Here is a 16,140-nt window from a genome sequence, read left to right as displayed (position 1 = left end):
TGTCATCAACAGAAAAAACTTGAATTGTTGCATCTTGTTCTATTGTTGTCAACCAAATGCTAGCTAGCTAGCTATAGAGTCTGCAAAACTGTCATCAAGGCATAGAGTGGCTACTTTGAAGAATCTAAACAATAAAATATATTTTGATTTGTTTAACAGTTTTTTGGTTACTACATGATTCCATATGTGTTGCTTCATAGTTTTGATGTCTTCACTATTATTGTACAATGTAGAAAATATTAAAAATAAAGAAAAAACATGAATGAGTAGGTGTGTCCAAACTTTTGACAGGTACTGTATATATAGCACATTTACATAAGTATTCAGACCCTTTACTCAGAACTTTGTTGAAGCAACTTCGGCAGCGATTATACCCTCAAGTCTTTTTTGGTATGATGCTACAAGGTTGGCACAACTGTATTTGGGGAGTTTCTCCCATTCTTCTCTAAAGATCCTCTCAAGCTCTGTCTGGTTGGATGGGGACAGTCGCTGCACAGCTATTTTCAGGTCTCTCCAGAGATGTTCGATGGGGTTCAAGTCCGGGCTCTGGCATGGCCACTCAAGGACATTCAGAGACTTGTCCCGAAGCCACTCCTGCATGGTCTTGGCTGTGTGCTTAGGGTCATTGTCCTGTTGGAAGGTGAACCTTCGCCCCAGTCTGAGGTCCTGAGTGCTCTGGAGCATGTTTTCGTCAAGGGTATCTCTGTACTTTGCTCCGTTCATCTTTCCCTTGATCCTGACTAGTCTCCCAGTCCCTGCCACTGAAAAACATCCCCAACTGCTTGATGCTGCCACCCCCATGCTTCACTGTAGGGATGGTGCCAGGTTTCCTCCAGATTTGACGCTTGGCATTCAGGTCAAAGAGTTCAATCTTGATTTCATCAGACCAGAGAATCTTCTTTCTCATGGTCTGAGAGTCCTTTAGGTGCCTTTTGGCAAACTCCAAGCAGGCTGTCATGTGCCTTTTACTGGCCAAATTACCATAAAGGCCTGATTGGTGGATGGCTGCAGAGATGTTTGTCTTTCTGTAAGGTTCTCCCATCTCCACAGAGGAACCATGTGGAGATGGTTCTTGGTCAGCTCTCTACGCACGGCAGCCATCAGGCTACTGTGACTACCCAGCCAGGACGGGTGGTGTAGGCTGTGCGCTCCAGACCTCCAGTGCTTGTTCATGGCCCGGTGTATCCAGTTCCTGCTCCTCGCACTAGCCCTGAGGTGCGTGTCTCTAGTCTGGCACCTCCAAAGCCAGCAAAACTCACCAAGCCTCCAGTGCGTCAGCCCAGTCCAGTACATCCTGTTCCTGCTCCTCGCACTAGCCTTGAGGTGCGTGTCTCCAGTCTGGTACCTCCAGTACAAGCCCCACGCACTAGGCCTCCAGTGCGTCAGCCGTCCAGTTCGTCCTGCTCCTGCTCCTCGCACTGGCCTTGAGGTGCTTGTTACCAGTCTGGCGCCTCCAAAGCCAGCCCCACGCACCAGGCCTGTAGTGTGCCTGTCCAGTCCAGAGCTTCCGGAGACATCCTACAGTCCAGAGCCTGCAAAGACGGCCCACAGTCCGGAACCGACAGAGATGGCCCACAGTCCGGAACCGACAGAGACGGCCCACAGTCCGGAGCCGGCAGAGACGGCCCACAGTCCGGAGCCTGCAGAGACGGCCCACAGTCCGGAGCCTGCCCGAGACGGCCCACAGTCCGGAACCTGCAGAGACGGCCTACAGTCCAGAGCCTGCAGAGACGGCCTAAAGTCCGGAACCGGCGCAGCCAGAGTCGCCCTACAGTCCGGAACCGGCGCGGCCAGAGTCGCCCTACAGTCCGGATCCAGCGCAGCCAGAATCGCCCTACAGTCCGGAACCAGCGCAGCCAGAGTCGCCCTCCCGTCCGGAGCTCCCAGTGTCGCCCTCCAGTCCGGAGCTCCCAGAGTCGCCCTCCAGTCCGGAGCTCCCAGAGTCGCCCTCCAGTCCGGAGCTCCCAGAGTCGCCCTCCAGTCCGGAGCTCCCAGAGTCGCCCTCCAGTCCGAGGTCTCCAGCGACGCGCATCAGCCCGAGGTCTCCAGCGACGCGCATCAGCCTGAGGTCTCCAGTGACGCGGTTTAGCCCTGAGCCTTCAGCGGGGATGGACAGGTTAGGTTGGGGACTAAGGCCAGAGCCTGAGCCACCTCCATAGTAGGAGGTGGCTCAATAATCCCAACCTAAAGGGATGGAAGGGAGGGTGGCCACCGTCACCGACGGTTCTTGTGCTACACCCCCCCGCTTCCATCCCTTTAGGTTGGGATTATTTTTATTTTGGGGTTTATTCTTGTGTTTTTTGTTTGAGGTGCATCCTGGGTCTGTACCTTTTTTGGGGGGGGGTGGACGTACTGTCACGTCCTGACCAGTTAAAGGGGTTGTTTGTTATTGTAGTTTGGTCAGGGCGTGGCAGGGGGTGTTTGTTTTATGTGTTTCTTTTTTTTTTGGTTAATGTTCTGTTAGTATATTTCTATGTTTGTAGAAAAAGCCCATGGAGTTGGTGGAATAATCCTTTAATTCATTGCCACTTACTCAGCTGGGCCAGGGGCGCTTTAATTAGGTCAGGTGGAAATGTCCGACAGATCTCCACTCCATAAAAGGAGGAAATCACCATCGCCTGATCGCGCTGCTTTCTCTTCCTTCACTCTGTCAAATCCAGAAGTTCTGTGCGTCCATGAATCCACGTAAGTCCACCGACTCTGTTACCTTTCATGTTACCTTTCATCTGAACTATCTGTTGCGATCGGGAGAGTGGGCCATCAGTTGTTTGAAGTTATTATCGCGTGGCTTGGAGCGCACGCTTCAAACATTTTGTCTAATGTGAATGGTCAATGATTCCGGCCCTACGGATCATAATAGGACAATTATGAAATTGGTATAGTTAATATGTAATGAAATTCCGTGTACACATGAAGACACTTGAAAGGGTGAAATAAGAAAGTAATTGTTTGTTGAACTGATCGGCTCTGATATCCAACTAATGGTGATTTATAGATTGAATAACCGATCACTGTTTGTATTATTCTTTCATGATTTATGATAAATAGTTACGAGCCTAAATTACTCACCGATGATTCCTATTGACTTATTAATTAACTGGATTGTTGAATTCCCTAAATGATGTTAACAATGAATGATTGTTATGATTAGATCTTTGTGATGATGGATTTGATTGGATACACGTTATTCTGTTTCCTTTGTTATGCAGCACAGACTACTCAGTAAATATACCACTTTATGGTTAAAGGAATTCCTGCCTCAGTCTCATCCATTCCTCTGTCACCTGACCAGTGACCACCTGTTCACCCTCACTGTCAGTCATCCTACCTGTCCAGCTACCCACACAGATTCCACTAATCTTTCAATGTTCGTTCTAGTTTTTCTATTTCTATGTTTAGTTTATTGGGTTGACCTTCAATTGGAGGCAGCTGTTCCTCGTTGCCTCTAATTGAAGGTCCTATATAGTAGGGGTGTTTTACAATGGGTTTTTGTGGTTAGTTGTTCCACGTGTAGCTGTGTGCCTTACAGGACTGTTTTTCGTCGTTGTTTTTGTAATGTGTTTGTTTTAGTCTTCTTCTCAATAAAGAAGATGAGCATACACATTCCCGCTGCGCCTTGGTCCTATCTTTACGACGAACGTGACACAAGGATGATCAATGGAAACAGGATGCATTTCGTGTCTCATAGCAAAGGGTCTGAATACTTATGTAAATAAGGTATTTCTGTTTATTAGGTTTTATAAATTTGCAAAAATTTCGAACAACCTATTTCTGCTTTGTCATTATGGGGTATTGTGTTAGATTGATGAGAAAAATAAATAATTAAATACATTTTAGAATAAGGCTGTAATGTCACAAAATGTGGAAAAAGTCAAGGGGTCTGAAATAATTTCCGAAGGCACTGTATAGCTAGATGTAATAGGCTAATGTCAACTAGCAGACTAATCATAGCCAATGAAAGGAAGTTAGGCTAGCAAACAAGCATTTTAGCCAGGTAGCCTAGGACAACAAAAACTAAAAGCGTGTTCTGTATGAAAGAGTCATAGACCATTTCGGCAACATAGAAGAGAGGAGGATGGCATTTGCATTTCTCAACAAATTGGTTGAGTCAACATGTTTTTTCTACTTATGCATTTTACTCTACAGCATACCATGACATTCTAGACCAGTAGTTCCCAAACATTTTATAGTCCCGTACCCCTTCAAACATTCAACCTCCAGCCACGTACCCCTTCTAGCACCAGGGTCAGCGCACTCTCAAATGTTGTTTTTTTGCCATCATTGTAAGCCTGCTACACATTCACTATATGATCAATTTATTAAACATAAGAATGAGTGTGAATTTTTGTCACAACCCGGCTCGTGGGAAGTGACAAAGAGCTCTTATAGGACCAGGGCACAGATAATAATATAATAATAATCAATAGTTATGCTCTTTATTTACCCATCTTACATAAAAAACCTTATTTGTTCATCGAAAATTGTGAATAAATCACCACAGGTTAATGAGAAGGTTGTGCTTGAAAGGATGCACATAACTCTGCAATGTTGGGTTGTATTGGAGAGAGTCTCAGTCTTAAATCATTTTTCACACACAGGCTGTGCCTGTATTTAGTTTTCATGCTAGTGAGGGCCCAGAAGCCACTCTCACATAGGTGCGTGGTTACAAAGGGCATCAGTGTCTTAACAGCACAATTTGCCAAGGCAGGACACTCTGAGCGCAGCCCAATCCGTTGCGGAGAGTCCCTGTAATCCTAGATTCAGATCATTCAGGAGAGAAAAAACATCACCCAGATAGGCCAGTCGTGTGAGAAACTCGTCATCATGCAAGCGGTCAGACAAGTGAAAATGATGGTCAGTAAAGAACACTTTTTAAGCTCGTCTCTCAATTTAAAAAAAAACGTGCCAATACTTTGCCCCTTGATAACCGGCGCACTTCTGTATGTTGTAAAAGCGTTACATGGTCGCTGCCCATATCATTGCATAATGCAGAAAATACACGAGAGTTCAGGGGCCTTGCTTTAACAAAGTTAACCATTTTCACTGTAGTGTCCAAAACGTCTTTCAAGCTGTCAGGCATTCCTTGGCAGCAAGAGCCTCTCGGTGGATGCTGCAGTGTACCCAAGTGGCGTCTGGAGCAACTGCTTGCACTCGCGTTACCACTCCACAATGTCTCCCTGTCATGGCTTTTGCACCACCAGGAGAGATACCAACATGAGCAGCAGCTACGTTTGGCTACATACGGATCGTTAGTGGAATTCCTGCAAGAGAGTAACGGTTAATGTGATTGGATGTTAATTATTTGACTAGGCTACCTGTATTTGACATTGTGCTGTTATTTCGCTGAACACTAGATGGTTTAATTTTGTTTTTGGAAGTGAAACGAGGCTACTCAGGCGAGAAAAAAACCTCACCCAAATGTATAACCCCGTTGGAAAATATAAATGGACTGTTTGAAAATGTGAATAATACCTGTTCTTGACGATTCAGTTTGGGGAACGCCCTTTCTTGTTTCAGCATAACACCAGGAAATTAGCTCCAAGTGATCTTCATTTTGGAAATCTGTTCCCAAGTATTCCCACGCATAGTAGAGAGGCGCAGCAGTCTAAGGCACTGCATCTCAGTGCAAGAGGTGTCACTACAGACCCTGGTTCGATTCCAGGCTGTATCACAACCGGCCGTGATTGGGAGTCCCATAGGGTAGTGCAGCATTGTCCGGGTTAAGGTTTTTCCGGGGTAGACCGTCATTGTCAATATGAATTTGTTTTTAACTGACTTGCCTAGTTAATTAAAGGTTAAATAAAATAAAAGAAAACAAAAAATATGTGATCGTATACAAATAATAATAATTAATAATAATTCATTGGGTTTATATAGCACTTTTCCACCAACTGAGGTACTCAAAGCGCTTTACATAGTAGGGGGAAATGTGTATCACCCACATCAGTGATGCACGGCGACCATTTTTGTGCCAGAACGCTCACTACACATCAGCTATCAGGTGGAGAGGTGAGGAGTGCCAATTAGGAATGAGGGGGATGATTAGGTGGCCATGATGGAATGTGGCCATGTTGGGAAATAAGCCATGACAGGGGTGAAAACCCCTACTCTTACAATAAGTGCCATATGATTTAGAATGACCACAGAGAGTCAGGACACCTGTTTGAACGTCCCGTCCGAAAGACGGCACACTACGCAGGACAATGTTCCCAAATGTAATCAAGGTTTGAAATGATTATGTTTGAGTCAAATATTACATCTGTTTAGGCTTCTTGTGGTCAATTTGCAGTCCTAAAATATCTTTTTTTATTATGTTCATGCACCTTGACCATCCGCTCAAGAATAAATTGGTCTGCGGCTGAATCTAGTTGATGATCCCTGCTGTAGGTCATGCAGCTGTTTGTTACATGCAATATATATTTTTATATTTTTATTTAACTAGGCAGGTCAGTTAAGAACAAATTCTTATTTACAATGATGCCTAGGAACAATAGGTTTATTCTGCCACTGTGTCTTCTTATTGTCTCGGCCTTAGGCCTATATCACAATGTCAAGGCATATGAACTAACAGGTTATAAAGCAAACAACTCAATTGTCACAACACATAGGTTGTCATATGGCTTCTTTTTCTGGCTTGGCTTCTGCTGTGATTTTACTTACGTACCGCTACTGCTTTTTTAAACTATTTGAATTCAGATCTCAGAAAGTGACTACTTTTTTAAACTATTTGAATACAGATCTCAGAAAGTGACTACTTTTTTAAACTATTTGAATACAGATCTCAGAAAGTGACTACTTTTTTAAACTATTTGAATACAGATCTCAGAAAGTGACTACTTTTTTAAACTATTTGAATACAGATCTCAGAATGTGACTACTTTTTTAAACTATTTGAATACAGATCTCAGAAAGTGACTACTTTTTTAAACTATTTGAATACAGATCTCAGAAAGTGACTACTTTTTTAAACTATTTGAATTCAGATCTCAGAAAGTGACTACTTTTTTAAACTATTTGAATACAGATCTCTGCGATCGTGGACTACTTTTCTGAAACTATTGGATTGGCTGCCTTCAGCTAATGGCAGCGCTGTATCTGGAACTGCATGTTGAAGATAGAAATAGAATGAATAGAGCACACAATCTCCTATACTATTCCAATCTATCTGACAGTCATATTTGATCTACACAATACATTTCTATCTGAAGATTTTTTAAATGTCATTTCTAGTGAATGTACATTCGCCAAGGTGTACATAATCAACCCAAACCAATTAGCCAATGACATGTTGTACAGATATGTATAAATAAGTTGACACTCTACTGTGACTCAACATTCCACTGAAAAGGTCTCAAACTGCAGTTAAATGTACGATACCTGAAAATACTGCAGAGTAATTCAAAGCCATTTGCAAACATTGCAAACAGCAAGTTGGATGCTTAGCAAAAACAACATCGACTCTTTCTCCATATCAGGGCAAGTGTTCTTGTTTCAAACACACACTCTACCATCTTTAAAGGGATAGTTTACTCAGAATACAAGATTATTAGCATGTTGTTGCATTATACTTTGGCAATTGCATTTTAATTGCATAGCAATGAGCTGAGCTTTTGTAACTACTGTACAGAAGAGGAATAGTGACTGTTCCTTATTCCACTTATGTAATAACTCCATTACTATGCAATTATAAAGCAATTTCCAAAATCCTTAGTAACAACAATGTTGCTATTGTAATTCTCACAAAGTTACTACACATGTTTAAGAACTGGATTTCAAGTGTTACTGCATTACCTTACGTCAATCATTATGAAAATATATTTATTAGTCATTTTGAAGCTGCACAAGTGGTCGACTCAAATGTAGAGGTGATTCCAAGTCCCTCATGTACTTAGTTGTAGGCTATAGGCTATATTAAAATGAATATCTAAGAGCCGTCCAACCATTATATATCTAGACTAATTCCACTAACTGTTGTAGTTTTTGGTTCTTTATCAACTATTTGGCAGCCATCAAATACATATTTTGGGTTTTTCAAATAGCTTGCATATATTCAAATACCCTCAAATATAATTTGGTTTTCTGAGAGGTACTCAAAATACTTTCGAATATTCTTTGTTTATAGCTGAGACCTGTATTTGAATATCAAAGAAAATAGTTGTATTTTAGTTTCTTCAAATAAAATCAAAATATAACTATTTTCTGCCCTATTTTCTCCCATTCCACTGCCTTTTTTCCACACACACACACGCACACACACACACACCCACGCACGCACACGCACTGTCATGATCATGTGAGTGGTGTTCTGGTGCAATGTATGAGGGAAGGAATGAACCAATGTATGAGGGAAGGAATGAACCAATGTATGAGGGAAGGAATGAACCAAGGCATGAGGGAAGGAATGAACCAAGGCATGAGGGAAGGAATGAACCAATGTATGAGGGAAGGAATGAACCAATGTATGAGGGAAGGAATGAACCAAGGCATGAGGGAAGGAATGAACCAATGTATGAGGGAAGGAATGAACCAAGGCATGAGGGAAGGAATGAACCAATGTATGAGGGAAGGAATGAACCAAGGCATGAGGGAAGGAATGAACCAAGGCATGAGGGAAGGAATGAACCAATGTATGAGGGAAGGAATGAAACAAGGCATGAGGGAAGGAAGGTATGAGGGAAGGAATGAACCAAGGTGACCCCTGCTCCAGCAGATTGATATTTTGCCTGGCTCCACGTTTGTCAAAACATCTCTGCCTGCCTCCGCTAAGCCAACGCACTGCCTCATCAAAGCAGCCTGCCGCCCGTCCCATCAGCCAGCCAGCCCAGCTGTAACAGTCTAGATCAGATAACACACATGCAGTCTATGATGTGCTGCTGGGATACCTCATCCAGAACCTCTTTCTCTTTCAGAGCTCTGCCATTGTTGTAATAGTCTATCATAAAACAGAGGATAGGGTCTCTCTCTTAGTTTTTACTGGCTGGTCCTCCACTCTCTCTCTCTCTCTCTCTCTCTCTCTCTCTCTCTCTCTCTCTCTCTCTCTCTCGCTCTCTCTTCTCTCTCTCTCGCTCTCTCTTCTCTCTCTCTCTCTCTCTCTCTCGCTCTCTCTTCTCTCTCTCTCGCTCTCTCTTCCTCTCTCTCTCTCTTGCTCTCTCTTCTGTCTCTCTCTCTCTCTCTTTTCTCTCTCTCTCTCTCTCTCGCTCTCTTCTCTCTCTCTCTCTCTCTCGCTCTCTCTTCTCTCTCTCTCTCTTTTCTCTCTCTCACTCTCTCTCTCTTCTCTCTCTCTTCTCTCTCTCTCTTTTCTCTCTCTCGCTCTCTCTTCTCTCTCTCTCTCTCGCTCTCTCTTCTCTGTCTTGGTCTCTCAGTCGGCATTTATACCTGGTTCTAACATGAGTCCTTTGTCCTGATCTTGTCCACATTCTGATTGTGCTCACATTTTTAGACAGGTGTAGAGGATTGAAATACATTTTGTGATCTGATCTTCCTGACCACTTCAGGAGGTAGTCAGGCACGTATTGTGTCTGGATATCTTACAACTGTAGACGAATCTGGACAGTGTAAACATTTAAACCATAATGATCCCGCCCTCTAAAATCATTGACAGGTGACGCCATTGACTTATGGCATCAATATGTGTCTTAAAATAAATAAATACATATCTGTCAAATCATTTTCAGACAGGGAGGGTCCAGGATATGTGGTCACAATGCGTACACAGTAGACGTATAAGAAGCACATTTTACTACCATGTGTAGATGCAACAGCTACAATGTTGGCACAATCAGGACAAAGGACGCATGTATTTCCCCAGGTATAAAGAAGGTTTCAGTAAATGCTTAATGAAATATCTTTAAGAAATATGTAAGTGGACAGAAAAGACACACACACACACACACACACACACACACACACACACACACACACACACACACACACACCACACACACAACCTTCCCTATCTGTTTTTCCAAGCACTAATATCCTGGGGTTTGTGGGTTTAAGTTGTCCTCAGCGTGTGGGAGGAACGAAGAGAGCCCAGGTCAGGCCAAGTGGATGGCTCCGATGAGAGACCGTCTGCCTGTTGGCTAGGTCGGGGGTTAAGTGCCTGGACAGTGGGGTTGCTGCCGAGGCCTAAAAACAACACCAAACACATCCGCTGACAACAGAGATATTATACAGAACTTATTTATACACATAGTTATAGTATAATATAGTATAATGCAGGAATACACTCCCAGATACACACTAATACTGTAGTTGTACACGCACACAAACTCAGCAGCAAAAAAACACACACACACACACACATCGAGTCGGAGTGACAGAAGCAGCTGCCAGTGTGATCTCTGGGTCATGTCAGCTCACATGACACAGGAGGGGAATGACTGCGAAGAGAGTTACAGGATCACGTGCTGATGGGTGTAACCCTATTGGACAGACAGAGCGATACAGAGGGCCCCTGGTAACCATTAACATGGCCATATTCACTACTCACAGCCCATGGTGCAATGAACTGGCTAAATAACAATGTTATACATCTTTATCTCTTTCCTTTCATTACATGTTATAAAATCCATTCAATTTGTTTTGGTTGAAAGTAGACTCTGGGGTGTATTCAGCTCAAGAGAAGGGTACGTTAGTAAAACACCTTTCTGTGGTCGCAGCTTTGCTTGGGACTTTTACAACGACAGCGATTTGTCTTCATCTTTAATGGTACTGCCTGATTAGGAAAGCAAACAGTGTGTGTGTGCGTGCGTGCGTGCGTGCGTGCAAGTTTATGTTTGTTCTCATGTTGGCTGAATTATTTTGTATTAGTAAATGAAAATGGCAGCAGTATGATTGATCCAAAGCGGGTCAGCATTTCTGTTGACATAATCTTTATTTATAAAGCATGTGGTCCCTCCAAGGCCTGAGACGAGACTCGATTAATCAGACGAGTGTTTTAATTAGGGCTAATATCCTCAGGGTGGCGCACACATACACACACACAGAGGGGCCCTGTGTGTATGACCAAGGCCTGAGAGGGGTGGGGGCAGCGAGGGTGAAGAGTGAGGGGGAGGAGGGTGTTCTGTTTGTCCAAACGCTCTGAGGGTTGTTCTCATTTAGAATTTGGGAAACAGAAGTGTGTTTGTTACAGTATCGAGGGCCAGTGGGCATTACTAAGTTGTGCAGATGTTTGAATTTCTAAGAAAGGCTGTTGTGTTCAAGTCCAACTCCATGTCAGGAACCTCCTTTTACGGTTCTATTTTTACACAGGGCTTAGGGGTTTAAATACATTTATTTGAAAACTACATGCTTGTCTCTCTTCTTTTGTATTTTATATTGCAATGAGTCACTGTCAATTATTTACTGCCCACTGATGATAAACATTTCATACACAAAGATTGCACTGAGATGGAAATGACCTTGAAATGACAGTATAACTTTAGACGAAATGAAAACTATTTTTAGTCATTGTATTTAAAATGTTTTATTATAAATAGTAATAATACTGTGCTTGTACACAAGACATTGTGTCATATCATTCTGTCAAATAATACAGAAAAATATATAAAAATTAAGGAAACCATTGGAAAGAAAAAACACTTTTCTTTCTGTTACAGACAAATTTACAATTGACCGCTGAGTGCTTGTAGCAAACTTTGGATCTGTTGAGACATTCAGCTACCATTTAGTGAACAAACGGACACGGTGTTCCAAGAAGATATGTGATGTAGTAACTTGACTAAAACATTGAAGAAAGTTGAAGAATAATGTTGCAGAATTGCTTAGATACTTTAGAGAGAATAAATAAGGAAATGACGTAAACACCACACTATTGATCTTTCTGTTTTTGCAACAAGAAAAACCAAAATACAAAAGACCAAAAAAAACAAAAAACGATTTGGCTTTGTAATTCTTCATAAGTTTTTTTGTTTACTTATTTTTTCCCTTGAATCAATCTGCTCCACATGGGCTTGGAATGACTTCAATGGTTCACAATGTGCGTCCCACCTTTCCCTGTCGCTTTGCTATTATAGCAGTACTGACGATGTTGATGGTTGTTGTTGCTGTTGCTTCTTTGTTTTGGACCTGAAAGCCTCCATAGGGACATACTCAAACATGATTCAAATGTTTATACAGAATGTTCTTAAGACACAAGATCTTATTTGATTCATCGGTTTGATGGCGTCGTTGACCCTGTGGTACGTGATATTGCACTTCTGGTCAGCTGGGTTGGTCTGTGGTGAGGTGGTCCTGGTTTCTCATGTGTCTCTTGGTCATGAGTCTCGTGACCTAACAGTCCTCTATGAGGGGGAACTGCACCCCTGGATGGATCAGCCCTGTCGCCCATCAGAACCCCTGTGTCCCTCCTCCTACTCCTCCTCCTCCTCCTTCACCTGGGACTTTTCCCCGAAGTCACCCCTGAATCCTAGGAATCCCTCTAAAGCTACAAGAGATCAAAGTTATCAACAGAACACTGTGAGAGTTCAACGGAATGTTTAAAAACACTGAGCATTTAGCATAATGAAGGGAACGGAACAGCTGTACTATACATTACAGGTCTGTTTATGAGGACGTATCAAAGCTTCCTCTTCGAATGACAAATGTATTTTTTTACACGTTTGTTTGTTTGTTTGTTCCTCGGTCTATGGTTGGAATATTGTGTTCATTCCACTCTTTGTGTGGGAAGGAATCTTCTGGAACAAAACATATCAAATAAATGCAACGTCAAATAAATCCCAACAAAAGCCTGTTATTTTTTCCATCAAGTAGCTTTCATTCAGAGATAAATAGAATGAATCTGTATTCATTTGGCCCTACGGCAAACATGTCAACTGACTCACAGCTCTAAGGCCGCTACTAAGTCTGTTACTATACAGTCTGGTTGTGCTCTTCCACAGGCCTGTGGAAGATGTTTTACCCCAACCAGGCCTCTGCTCCTGGGCTGTGCTGTGGGTCTATGTGGGCTAGTCCTCCATGGTCCTCCTGGTCAAAGTTGGCACCCAATGTGGGGTAGACCACATCACAGCCAAAGGAATGTACCCAGTGGCATCTCTGTCAGTCATCAAGAGACATGAATCTAAGTTCATGTGTTTCTTTGTTTTGGCCTTAAATTCCTCTCTATCAATGTCATTTTAACTATAATCTCTCTTCCATTATTTTCATCAAGTGTGAAGGAACAGATCATTGTTGAGGGAATAGATTACATAAAGAGCCCCCTCAGTCTCAACATATGCAGTACACATGTCCCTGGAGACTGGGCTGGGCCAGAGGTGGAGACTCGGCTGGGCCAAAGGTGGAGACTGGGTTGGGCCAGAGGTGGAGACTGGGTTGGGCCAGAGGTGGAGACTGGGTTGGGCCAAAGGTGGAGACTGGGTTGGGCCAAAGGTGGAGACTGGGTTGGGCCAAAGGTGGAGACTGGGTTGGGCCAAAGGTGGAGACTGGGTTGGGCCAAAGGTGGAGACTGGGTTGGGCCAAAGGTGGAGACTGGGTTGGGCAAGAGGTGGAGACTGGGTTGGGCCAAAGGTGGAGACTGGGTTGGGCCAAAGGTGGAGACTGGGTTGGGCCAGAGGTGGAGACTATGTTGGGCCAGAGGTGGAGACTGGGTTGGGCCGGAGGTGGTGGTGGAGGTGGTGGGGGGTCACTTAAAGGGGCAGATCCTCAGGTGATCTCAGGTCTCAGATAATGAAGGGCACCTAAAAGGAAAAACAGAAGAGCATGAGACTAAGTTATGAGTTATCCTCAATTAAACATAAAGAGGGTGATGATCACTGACAGAAATAAAGAGGGTTTGAACAATGGGAGCAGCATTATCATGGTGATCAGTCTAACAGTGCAGCGGCAGTGTGTGTGTGTGTGTGTGTGTGTGTGTGTGTGTGTGTGTGTGTGTGTGTGTGTGTGTGTGTGTGTGTGTGTGTGTGTGTGTGTGTGTGTGTGTGTGTGTGTGTGTGTGGTCTAGAGAGGGGAAGTGGGCAGACTTGATATCAGACCCATTGAGACTGGGTTAGGCTTGACACTAGAGGCCCAGTACCAGTGAATCTGGGACAGTGTTCAATACTGCTTCCCCAGCTGACCTCAGCAGGCCCACACCACACACCTGTTTCTAATTGCCGCCCTGCCAGAGGATATTAGGATCCTTCCACCCCCCAGAAAATACCTTTTCCCATTCTACAGACCAAACCGCACACGGGTATCCACTCTCTGTGATTAATGACATCAAGATGTAGTCCCTCTGATGGGGTGTGTGTGTGTGTGTGTGTGTGTGTGTGTGTGTGTCTTTTCTGTCCACTTACATATTTCTTAAAGATATTTCATTAAGCATTTATTTCTCTCGGATATTAGGTTAAATATTCCCTCGATACCTGCAGTCCTTTTTAAAGCCGTAGCAGACTGGTGTCTTTGCTTTGAAGGGCGAGGTTGCTGCGAGGTCGAGGGACTGGCCTGATTGGGTGACCCACAGAGGGAAATTGAAAACTGCAGGGTGCTCTAATCACAGCTGAATGCATGTGGATGATGTCGGTTTTTGAGAGTTACATGAAGGCTTGTTTGATGTCAGAGTTAACCTTAGTATAATGTTAATGTGAACTGAAGGGCCTCCTCACTGTTAAACAAGCCTCCCATAAGGAAACGATCCAGGAGACACTATCTTACACTATTAGTACTGTTTCATAGGAATGAACTGAATTGCTGACAGGCGAGGCGAGGTGAGCTACAGTATACTAAAGGACAGCGATGTTCCAATATACTCAGTGTTACTTCAGGGATAGGATCAAACAACTTATCCAGTCTGAAACCCTGCTGTTTTCATTGGATGGAAACACGTAATGTGAACACTGCTAGAGTCCTATTAACACTTGTCCTTTGTCAATGTATCGGTGCAGTAGACTTAAGAGCGGTGAAAGGTTAAGGCGGCTACAGTTGATATGATTGGAGAGATATCTTCCTAAGTGTTTAAGTGGTAATAAAAGTGAGCGATATTGACCTTACTTTGTCCGTGGTACTGCCCATACTGGTAGGAAGCCACAGGGTCCACGCTGTAGGCAGGAGCGCTGTAGGAGGACGGGCAGTAGGACTGGGAGTTGGGCAGCGAGGGGAGACTGGGGATGTTGGGGACACTGGACAGGCCCTCCAGGCCCTTGATGTGCTCCAGACGCTGGGAGCAGCTGGCCCCCATGCCCCCGGGGGGCTCCAGGCCTCCTGTCAGGGGGGAGAGGGCATAGTCACTCTGGGGCTGGTGGGGCACCCCGCCTGGGTTCAACAGACCCATCACCTGGAGAGAGAGGGAGGGAGAGGAAGGGAGGATGAGTGTTATTGACGTGACGTTATTGACGTTCCATTCAGATAGGTGGTTAAGTGATTTTGGCACAGCTTGGTGTTATGTATCATCCCAACCCCCATCTATAACACATACCAACACAGCCTAACTCAGACAGGAAGTTCCCTTCCACTGACATCAAAACCCTTCCACCAGGCCTTCCCAGACAGGCAGAGATAGCTCCACAGAGGAAGAATTAACCAATTTGTCTTAGAACTCCACTTATTTGGAAATTCCCTCCTGTCGCCGCTCCAAAAAGCAAAGGATGAGATAAAGACTTATCGCCAAAGATGTCCCAACACAGATAACATGGTAGACCTTTAGAAGCAGAGAGAAAAACCTCTGGACCACAACAGACAAGCTGCAGACAAACAGGCTAGGCTTTGACCTGTTATTGATTAGCTGCCCGATAATCGAATTTGGGGGAATATTTCTTGCCGAGCGAAGGACGGAAAAGAGCCGTAGGGTACCGTTCTAGAGGAGGTTCAGACAGAACGAGCCGATAACAAACCCTCACTAACTTTATCTGGATGGATAAGAAAGAAAGTTCAACAAAGTGTCTAATAAACAGATAATTGCTGTGACTCAAGATCATCTCACTGGATACCAACGTGACCACTTTAAACCTCCCTACCTCTAAATGCATCAAATCCCTCTAAACAGAGACCTGTAGCCTCTGTCGATGTCCTAATGAAAAGCAGGTTCGCTGCATGTTGGGCTCTTCTGGCCCTATAAGTGTCATATTATTCTACATCCACACACACAGATGGTCCCGCTTAAGTCATTTCCCAGGCAGGGGACAGAGGAGCCCATGTTGATTTTGAGAGGGGAGTTGTGTTTCTCGA

The 16,140-nt window shown here is 44.0% G+C and overlaps 1 protein-coding gene across 4 annotated transcripts in view; it reads right to left on the bottom strand.

Moving 5' to 3' along the window:
- Positions 1 to 11,453: 11,453 nt before the first annotated feature.
- LOC106613139 (paired box protein Pax-3-A) overlaps positions 11,454 to 16,140 on the bottom strand; it is a 44,065-nt gene continuing 39,378 nt past the window's right edge. For 2 of the 4 annotated variants that reach the window (XM_014215101.3, XM_014215099.3), the window contains exons 8-9: positions 14,968 to 15,250; positions 11,454 to 13,676 (exon numbers count right to left, since the gene is read on the bottom strand). In XM_014215101.3, the coding sequence (XP_014070576.1) occupies positions 13,642 to 13,676; positions 14,968 to 15,250 (318 nt within the window). In that variant the 3' untranslated portion in view covers positions 11,454 to 13,641. Of the gene's footprint in view, positions 13,677 to 14,962; positions 15,251 to 16,140 lie in introns of all 4 variants that reach the window. The other 2 variants (XM_014215103.3, XM_014215100.3) reach the window with 1 other exon arrangement.

This window comes from Salmo salar, chromosome 09 (assembly GCF_965601325.2).
Source record: "Salmo salar chromosome 09, fSalSal1, whole genome shotgun sequence".
Taxonomy (NCBI): domain Eukaryota; kingdom Metazoa; phylum Chordata; class Actinopteri; order Salmoniformes; family Salmonidae; genus Salmo; species Salmo salar.
Note: the sequence above shows the minus strand (reverse complement) of the source record. Positions and strands in the feature narration are given on the sequence as shown.